This window comes from Oncorhynchus mykiss, chromosome 10 (assembly GCF_013265735.2).
Source record: "Oncorhynchus mykiss isolate Arlee chromosome 10, USDA_OmykA_1.1, whole genome shotgun sequence".
In the NCBI taxonomy this organism is placed as follows: Eukaryota; Metazoa; Chordata; class Actinopteri; order Salmoniformes; family Salmonidae; genus Oncorhynchus; species Oncorhynchus mykiss.
Window position 1 is genome coordinate 77,057,693 of NC_048574.1, and position 10,418 is coordinate 77,068,110.

Genomic DNA, 10,418 nt, shown 5'->3' on the forward strand with positions numbered 1-10,418 from the left:
AGCATCGACTAGAGCTACAGAAGCCATGTTGACAGTACTGTTACTGAACGAGTGGTAAGCATCGACTAGAGCTACAGAAGCCATGTTGACAGTACTGTTACTGAACGAGTGGTAAGCATCGACTAGAGTTACGGAAGCCATGCTGACAGTACTGTTACTGAACGAGTGGTAAGCATCGGCTAGAGCTACGGAAGCCATGTTGACAGTACTGTTACTGAACGATTGGTAAGCATCGACTAGAGCTACAGAAGCCATGTTGACAGTACTGTTACTGAACGAGTGGTAAGCATCGACTAGAGCTACAGAAGCCATGTTGACAGTACTGTTACTGAACGAGTGGTAAGCATCGACTAGAGCTACAGAAGCCATGTTGACAGTACTGTTACTGAACGAGTGGTAAGCATCGACTAGAGTTCGGAAGCCATGTTGACAGTACTGTTACTGAACGAGTGGTAAGCATCGGCTAGAGCTACAGAAGCCATGTTGACAGTACTGTTACTGAACGATTGGTAAACATCGACTAGAGCTACAGAAGCCATGTTGACAGTACTGTTACTGAACGAGTGGTAAGCATCGACTAGAGCTACAGAAGCCATGTTGACAGTACTGTTACTGAACGAGTGGTAAGCATCGACTAGAGCTACAGAAGCCATGTTGACAGTACTGTTACTGAACGAGTGGTAAGCATCGACTAGAGCTACAGAAGCCATGTTGACAGTACTGTTACTGAACGAGTGGTAAGCATCGACTAGAGTTACGGAAGCCATGTTGACAGTACTGTTACTGAACGAGTGGTAAGCATCGACAAGAGCTACAGAAGCCATGTTGACAGTACTGTTACTGAAGGAGTGGTAAGCATCGACTAGAGCTACAGAAGCCATGTTGACAGTACTGTTACTGAACGATTGGTAAGCATCGACTAGAGCTACGGAAGCCATGTTGACAGTACTGTTACTGAACGAGTGGTAAGCATCGACTAGAGCTACAGAAGCCATGTTGACAGTACTGTTACTGAACGATTGGTAAGCGTTCACTACAGCTACAGTAGCCATTTTGACAGTAAACACACCCACATGGAAGATATACTGTATATCACCATAATAATCCACACCCATTATCAAAATATAGACATTGGTGTTCCAAGTACTGGTGTCATAAATAGTCATAACTCTAGAGATTATTTTATCTCAAAACTGTGGGAGGTGGTTTTCAGTGGCTTCACAGAGTAGAGGCGGTTAGCTACAGTTTATATTGTTTAGTATTATAGCTAAAGCGCTAGTTAGCGTTAGCCAATTAGCTACAGTGTTCATTAGCGTTAGCCCAATTTGCTACAGTGTTCATTAGCGTTAGCCCAATTAGCTACAGTGTTCATTAGCGTTAGCCCAATTAGCCAGCTGAGATAAAAGTCACATTATGTGAGGTAATCCTTGGTCACAGCCTCTAGGAAGTTGGGCGCCGACATGAGGATGGTGAACGTGCCGATGATGGAGAAGATGGTGAACGCCACGAGACAAAGACGATCCACGACTGCCGCCGCAAACTTCCACTCGCTGCAGACCGCCTCTCCCTCGTCCTGCTCCCTGAACCTCTGGGCGATGAAATGAACTTCCTCCAGGATCCGCCCGATCTCCGGGATCTGGTCCACCGTCAACCTCCGGAGGATCCCCGCGTCCCGGTCAGAGAGTAGCGCCTCGTTGGGGGAACACGTTCCGCCTGTCCCCGTGGTCTGACTACCACCCCCAGCCCCTCCACTGCAGACCCCAACCCCTGAAGAGTCACTGCTAGGCGGGCAGCAGGGGTTATCATGAGACCCTCCTAAGGATCCCATCCCTCCCATACCCACAGAGTGGTAGCCGAAGTACAGGTTCATGTTGCCGTTGGTGGTTGAGGTATTGGAGGGCTGTCCCCCAGGGATGGAGCCCATCTGGATGGAGCTGGTGCTGGCGTGGTGAGGGGGAGGGTGGGAGTACTTGTAGCCTCCTGTGGCAGAGCTGGGGGTAGTATTGGTGTTGGCGGTGACGGTGGAGCTGGTGGTCGTCTTGCGTTCCTCACCAGGCTTCTTCATGCGGAGGAACCAGGCACACCAGTTGAGGAGGATGACTCGCATCTAGAGAGGTAGTGGAGGCAGGGGGGAGGAGAGAGAGAGAGAGAGAGAGAGAGAGAGAGAGAGAGGTAGTGGAGGCAGGGGGGAGGAGAGAGAGAGAGAGAGGGAGGAGAGAGAAAGAGTGGGAGTAGAGAGAGAGAGAGAGAGTGGGAGGAGAGAGAGAGAGAGAGAGAGAGAGAGAGAGAGAGAGTGGGAGGAGAGAGAGAGAGAGAGTGGGAGGAGAGAGAGAGAGAGAGTGGAGGAGAGAGAGTGGGAGGAGAGAGAGAGAGAGAGAATGGGAGGAGAGAGAGAGAGAGAGTGGGAGGAGAGAGAGACAGAGTGGGAGGAGAGAGAGAGAGAGTGTGGGAGGAGAGATGGAGAAAAAGGGGGAGAGGAGAGAAAGGTGAAGACAGAGAAAGGTGGCAGCTCCCAAAAAGGGACAGTTTGTACTGATATTAAACATGTTGCCTTTTCTTTTTACATTTACGGTAAAAAAGCAATAAACACATACGTCATGGCCACATTACATTGTTGACAAAGAACAGCCATAGATAACTCTTTCAGGCTCAGATATACACGGATATTCAGAGGTAGACCAGGTCTTCAGATATACACGGATATTCAGAGGTAGACCAGGTCTTCAGATATACACGGATATTCAGAGGTAGACCAGGTCTTCAGATATACACGGATATTCAGAGGTAGACCAGGTCTTCAGATGTACAAGGATATTCAGAGGTAGACCAGGTCTTCAGATATACAAGGATATTCAGAGGTAGACCAGGTCTTCAGATATACAAGGATATTCAGAGGTAGACCAGGTCTTCAGATATACACGGATATTCAGAGGTAGACCAGGTCTTCAGATATACACGGATATTCAGAGGTAGACCAGGTCTTCAGATATACACGGATATTCAGAGGTAGACCAGGTCTTCAGATATACAAGGATATTCAGAGGTAGACCAGGTCTTCAGATATACACGGATATTCAGAGGTAGACCAGGTCTTCAGATATACACGGATATTCAGAGGTAGACCAGGTCTTCAGATATACACGGATATTCAGAGGTAGACCAGGTCTTCAGATATACACGGATATTCAGAGGTAGACCAGGTCTTCAGATGTACACGGATATTCAGAGGTAGACCAGGTCTTCAGATATACACGGATATTTAGAGGTAGACCAGGTCTTCAGATATACAAGGATATTCAGAGGTAGACCAGGTCTTCAGATATACACGGATATTCAGAGGTAGACCAGGTCTTCAGATATACACGGATATTCAGAGGTAGACCAGGTGTTCAGATGTACACGGATATTCAGAGGTAGACCAGGTCTTCAGATGTACAAGGATATTCAGAGGTAGACCAGGTCTTCAGATGTACAAGGATATTCAGAGGTAGACCAGGTCTTCAGATATACAAGGATATTCAGAGGTAGACCAGGTCTTCAGATATACAAGGATATTCAGAGGTAGACCAGGTCTTCAGATATACAAGGATATTCAGAGGTAGACCAGGTCTTCAGATATACAAGGATATTCAGAGGTAGACCAGGTCTTCAGATATACAAGGATATTCAGAGGTAGACCAGGTCTTCAGATATACAAGGATATTCAGAGCTAGACCAGGTCTTCAGATATACAAGGATATTCAGAGGTAGACCAGGTCTTCAGATGTACTCCGGCAGACTATGAGACAGAGAGGCTCTACGGGGCTGTAGATGGTTGATGTTTAAAACATGTCTGGCCTGTCTGTGAGAGCTCGTCATCCCCTCAGGCACCGTTTGTCTGCCAGGGCAGAAGTGACACTTCAGGAAGTGACATATGTTACGATGACATCGGCCTAGTCAATGAGCCGTCTCTATGACTTTGAGCTTCATCCACTCTGTGCTCCAACGCTCTACGGGATCGTGTGACTATTGGAGGGAAGTGGACTGACACTTTAAGATGTGAGATGAGATGACATCGGCCTAGTCAATGAGCAATGAGCTGTCTAGCGAAGAACTTGGCGTGATCTGGTACTTGTGTTACTCTTTCATTCTTGTGACGTGTCCTGGGGTAACATGTATTTGTGATTTTCTTGTATGACAGGATTTGACTGTGTTGCTGCTCTTACATGAACACTCCTCCCCTTCCTCTGACAACTCCCACTTTGGGGAGGAACTGAAGACACTCTAAGATGAGTCTAAGGTGTTGTGGACACCATCCCCTTGTACACACTGTGGTACTATAGGATCAGAGTTGGTGAAGTCACACGAATGACAAACAAACTGAGCTTCAACTGCTCCACGACATCTACAACTCCTCTACTCTAATCACAACCAGAGGCAAGGACCACTAAGACAACTGCAATGTATTTTTCCGCAGCAGACATGAACCGGAACTAGTCTACGACTGAAGGCGTCAGTTAAAGAGGACATGACACAAAGAGGTTAGCGGGAAATGTAATGTGACCGTGGTTACCTACCCATTTAGGCATCTTTACCCCGTGAGGGTCGTGATGGTGGAACTGTAGAACGAGAACCGTGACGACGAGAGAGAGACCCACGATCATCATGGCGAAGGAAAAATACTGGCCTGCAACAACAGAAATGTAGATTATAGATATCAATATCAGAAATCATTGTAGTGGGCTGGAACACATAGAAATAGAAATAATAGAATACTAGAAAGTACTGGGCAGAAACAGAGATATAGATTATAGAATACTGGGCAGGAACATAGAGATATAGATTATAGAATACTGGAAAGTACTGGGCAGGAACATAGAGATATAGATGATAGAACACTAGAAAGTACTGGGCAGGAACATAGAGATATAGATGATAGAACACTGGAAAGAGATGGATGAGGAAAGGTAGAAAAGAGACAGGTATTTTAAACAGGTGATTAACAGGTTATCCCCTGCTTCAGGATAGAGAGAGAAAGAGAACAAGAGGAATAGAACAAGGTGAGAGAGAGAGAGAGAAAGAGAGAGAGAATGAGATCGAAAGAGGAGAGAGAAAGATAAAGAGAGAGGTAGAAATAGGGAAAAAGAAGGATAAAGAGAGAGAGAGAGATAAAGAGAGAGAGAGATTAAGAGAGAGAGAGAGAGATAAAGAGAGAGAGAGATTAAGAGAGAGAGAGATTAAGAGAGAGAGGCATTTTAGCAGGAGATGAGAACAGTAACCACCTGTCTGCCTGAGGTGGTAACATCCCTAACACCCTGTCAGCCCTCTGAGCTCTTCATTCTATCAACGTCTCCTCTCTTTCCTGGCTATTGATTCCTTCCATCAATCATGTACTGGCACCCTATTCCCTACACGGTGCACTACTTTTGACCAGTAGTGCACTAAATAGAGAATAGGGAGCCATTTGGGAAGCAGTCACGCAGTTCCTTCTACACCTCTCCTGTCTAGCTGATTAAAGCCTGAGGTAAACATCGGCTGCTAGAAGGGAAAACAGAAGACCTCAGCGCTGTAATAAGAATGAGGTGTGTCGTGTGGAAACCCTATTAGTTAGATGTTTGGTCGTGGGGTTTTACACTGGGTTTATGACTGGCTATTCTATACTTCACTGTGTGTGGTCAACTTTCCAAGAAAGCAGTGGAGGCTGCTGAGGGGAGGACAGCTCATAACAACGTCTGGGGAGGAGTGGAATGGAATGGGATCCAAAACACCTGTTTGATACTGTTCCATTCACTCCAGTTCTGCCATTGTTATGAGTCATCCTCCCTTCACCAGCCTCCACTGCAAGAAATATGGGCATAGCAACCAGGCCTAAAGAAGGAACACATGAGTTTGAATTGGTTTCATGATTTAGCTTGGTATCTAGTGATGATATTGAACCACCAATCAATTCACAACTTGTATGAGCGTAATCATGTAAAATACAATGGTGCTTCTGCAAACCTCAATAAATCACTGATGAGTCAATAGAGGATCAATACTTTACCGATGAGAGGAACAGAGTCTGACGTAGCCGGCATGATTTCTGCTACCAGCAACATGAAGACAGTCAGAGACAGCAACACAGTGATACCTGGGGGAGAGAGGGAGGGGGGAGAGCGGGAGAGATGGATGGGGGTAGAGAGGGAGGGAGGTTGGGGGAGAGAGGGAGGGGGGAGAGAGGGAGGGAGGTTGGGGGAGAGAGGGAGGGTGGTTAGGGGAGAGAGGGAGGGGGTAGAGAGGGAGAGATGGGTGGGGGTAGAGAGAGAGAGAAGGGTAGAGGTAGAGAGGGTGTTAGGAATATTATGAATAAATGAATAAACAATATCCTCATTTTAAATAGAACTGTAGCTAAGTAAACATACTCTGTTTTATTATATCTGATGAACAATATGAGTTCATAAGAAGGGATTGTGGTGCCTGAAACAGGGTAATTACATGAAATAAATACCATTCCAGGTTGGAGGAGATTAGGAGTGAGGGTTTTTATGTAAGCAGAAAAGGTCTTTAGACTATGGTTGAACCGATGAAACTGAGCTCTGACGTGTTTTAGATAAGGCAGTGAGGGCATTCCTAGGTTTTCTGTTAACTAGAACTGTCAGCTAAGTGGTGATCGATAATGGTGAGGGGTCAAGAGTTAATTCAGTTGTGTTGTGTGTCCTGTGTATGTGCTAGTGGGTCAGAATGAACTCAGTTGTGTTGTGTGTCCTGTGTGTGTGCTAGTGGGTCAGAATGAACTCAGTTGTGTTGTGTGTCCTGTGTGTGTGTTAGTGGGTCAGAATGAACTCAGTTATGTTGTGTGTCCTGTGTGTGTGCTAGTGGGTCAGAATGAACTCAGTTGTGTTGTGTGTCCTGTGTGTGTGCTAGTGGGTCAGAATAAACTCAGTTGTGTTGTGTGTCCTGTGTATGTGCTAGTGGGTCAGAATGAACTCAGTTGTGTTGTGTGTCCTGTGTATGTGCTAGTGGGTCAGAATGAACTCAGTTGTGTTGTGTGTCCTGTGTGTGTGCTAGTGGGTCAGAATGAACTCAGTTGTGTTGTGTGTCCTGTGTATGTGCTAGTGGGTCAGAATGAACTTTGAATGAACTTTTAAAGTTCCTTTGTCTCGGTCGAGAGGAGGAGATTCATTCTAGAAGCAATGAAATGACGTCATGTTATTGTATATAAACTGTTGCTCGTGGTAACGTGGCAGTGCGCTCCGAGAATAAATTATTTTATCTATTATTGAATAGACTCCGTCTATTTTATACAAACAAGAATCTTACAAATTCTCATAAAATAGATTAAGGGAATTAAATTAATGAAAACACATTGGTATAATTAAATTACACTAACAGAGGGGGGGGGGGGGGGGGGGGGGGTTGGAGTAGAGAGGGAGTGGGGTTGGAGTAGAGAGGGAGAGAAGGGTGGAGGTAGAGAGGGAGGGGGGTTGGAGTAGAGAGGGAGGGGGGTTGGAGTAGAGAGGGAGGGGGTTGGAGTAGAGAGGGAGAGAAGGGTGGAGGTAGAGAGGGAGGGGGGTTGAAGTAGAGAGGGAGAGAAGGGTGGAGGTAGAGAGGGAGGGGGGTTGGAGTAGAGAGGGAGGGGGGTTGGAGTAGAGAGGGATGGGGGGTTGGAGTAGAGAGGGAGAGATGGATGGGGTAGAGAGGGAGAGATGGGTGGGGGTAGAGAGGGAGGGGGGTTGGAGTAGAGAGGGAGGGGGGTTGGAGTAGAGAGGGAGAGAGAAGGGTGGAGGTAGAGAGGGAGGTGGGTTGGAGTAGAGAGAGAGAGAGAAGGGTGGAGGTAGAGAGGGAGGGGGGTTGGAGTAGAGAGAGAGAGAAGGGTGGGGATAGAGAGGGAGAGATGGGTGGGGGTAGAGAGGGAGAGAAGGGTGGGGGTAGAGAGGGAGAAGGGTGGGGGTAGAGAGGGAGAGATGGGTGGGGGTAGAGAGGGAGAAGGGTGGGGGTAGAGAGGGAGAGATGGATGGGGGTAGAGAGAGAGAAGGGTGGGGGTAGAGAGGGAGAGATGGATGGGGGTAGAGAGGGATAAGGGACATAGAGAGGAGAACATAAAGAACAGCTACAGCTCACCTCTACTCTCAGAGGAATCACAGCTTTCATGTCTTTCAACCAAGATATGGTGAGGTCAGTTAGTCAGACACTCAGTCAGGCAGAATTATAGCTTTCATGTCTTTCAACCATAAAGCCTTATTAGAATACTGGTTGACATAAAGCCTTATTAGAGTACTGGTTGGCATAAAGCCTTATTAGAGTACTGGTTGGCATAAAGCCTTATTATAATACTGGTTGGCATAACACCTTATTAGAATACTGGTTGGCATAAAGCCTTATTAGAATACTGGTCGGCATAAAGCATTATTAGAATACTGGTTGACATAAAGCCTCATTAGAATACTGGTTGACATAAAGCCTCATTAGAATACTGGTCGGCATAAAGCCTCATTAGAATACTGGTTGACATAACGCCTTATTAGAATACTGGTTGGCATAAAGCCTTATTAGAATACTGGTTGACATAAAGCCTTATTAGAATACTGGTTGACATAAAGCCTTATTCAAAGCATAATATCAGAATTAGCATAAAGGAAGGAAAATAAAAGGATTAGTGTACCATGCGCCCACAGTGTCCTCACAGAATGAGGTGTGTGTGTCTCTGTGTGTCTCTGCGTGTGTCTCTGCGTGTGTCTGTGTGTGTGTGCCTGTGTACATTCCTGTCCTGTGTGTGGACCCCTCCTCTCACCCAGGGAGATCTTCTCTCCAGAGTCTGCAGGCAGCAGGAAGACCAGCAGGGCCAGGCCAGAGATGAGGACACAGGGGATGAGCAGGTTGAGACCGTAGTACAGCGTTCTCCTCCTCATGGTGACAGTGAAGGTGACGTCAGGGTAGGGCTCCTTACAGCAGTCATAGTACAGCTCGTTACGCTTCACTGGGACACCTGGGAGGAGGGGGGAGGTTAGGGCTCCTTACAGCAGTCATAATACAGCTCGTTACACTTCACTGGGACACCTGGGAGGAGGGGGGGGGGGGGGGGGGGGGGCAGGTTAGGGCTCCTTACAGCAGTCATAATACAGCTCGTTACGCTTCACTGGGACACCTGGGAGGGGGGGGGGGGGGATTAGGGCTCCTTACAGCAGTCATAATACAGCTCGTTATGCTTCACTGGGACACCTGGGAGGGGGGGGGGTTAGGGCTCCTTACAGCAGTCATAATACAGCTCGTTACGCTTCACTGGGACACCTTAGAGGGGGGGGGGGGGGCAGGTTAGGGCTCCTTACAGCAGTCATAATACAGCTCGTTATGCTTCACTGGGACACCTGGGAGGAGGGGGGGGGGGGCAGGTTAGGGCTCCTTACAGCAGTCATAATACAGCTCGTTATGCTTCACTGGGACACCTGGGAGGAGGAGGAGGAGGAGGAGGGGGGGGCAGGTTAGATGGACATAACGATTACAGAACATATGAACACCGCCATCAGATTTAAGATGAATCCCTGATTTCCAGCATTCTGCAGAGTCTGGCATTGTGAGATGACCTTTAGACTTCATATCACACAACTTCCTGATAAGGTAAAACTGAAAGACAGCGTGACAAGGTATGCTGGAGGCAGAAATGACCTTCACAAACTGTCTGAAAACGTCCCCTTTTCCAAATGACCCCAAACTAAATATCAGATTCATGTTGAGATGAATCTCCTCATGCACCTTGTCCTCCGTGTGTGGATTCTGTAGTGTCTCCTGCCTCACTCTCCGTAATGTACATCTAATTCCCACGCATTAATATTGCACAATGGTCTTTGTGTGTGTGTGTGTGTGTGTGTGTGTGTGTGTGTGGGGGGGGGGGGAGTGTGTCAAGGAGAAATTTAAATGGTTCAATTGTAGGACATCTAGCAGAGCACTGATTGGTTAGTGAGTTTGAGGATTTCAGACTCATCACTCCAAATGAAGTATTGTTCTTTTAACTGATTAAAACCTAGCATCTGAAAACCGTTTGTGTGTGTGTGTGTGTCCATACATGTGTGTGTATAGGACCGTAACCAAGGGTCCTATCGCTAAACTCTAAACAGAGCCCCAGGATTGCACCTTTTCTGGCAGAGGCACCAGGGCTGTTTCTGGAGCTGAGCCTGCCTGGCTGGCTGTGCCCCAATCTAGTGAGCCTTTCCTGGGCCAGCTGTCACCTCACACCCCCTGGTTACATACAGCCAGCTGCGTACTGGGTGTATGAGGGAGGGAATTATTTTTGTGTGTGTGTGTGTGTGTGTGTGTGTGTGTAAACACCAGGCAGTCACAGGCCAAGCCGACATTCTCCAGGCGTGGGGAAAAAACACCCAGTTATCATTCTTGAGTGAAAGTCACCCAGTAAAATTATGTGAATATCTGGTTTTAAATATACTAATATAAAAAGTATCAAAAGT

At 47.1% G+C, this 10,418-nt stretch overlaps 1 protein-coding gene across 1 annotated transcript in view; it reads right to left on the bottom strand.

The window, feature by feature from the left end:
- Positions 1–729: 729 nt before the first annotated feature.
- The window catches only part of LOC110497205 (neuronal acetylcholine receptor subunit alpha-7-like), a 79,734-nt gene continuing 70,045 nt past the window's right edge, over positions 730–10,418 (bottom strand). The window contains exons 7-10 of the mRNA XM_036934010.1: positions 8,750–8,944; positions 6,023–6,109; positions 4,557–4,666; positions 730–2,107 (exon numbers count right to left, since the gene is read on the bottom strand). Of these exons, the coding sequence (XP_036789905.1) occupies positions 1,412–2,107; positions 4,557–4,666; positions 6,023–6,109; positions 8,750–8,944 (1,088 nt within the window). The 3' untranslated portion in view covers positions 730–1,411. The remainder of the gene's footprint in view (positions 2,108–4,556; positions 4,667–6,022; positions 6,110–8,749; positions 8,945–10,418) is intronic.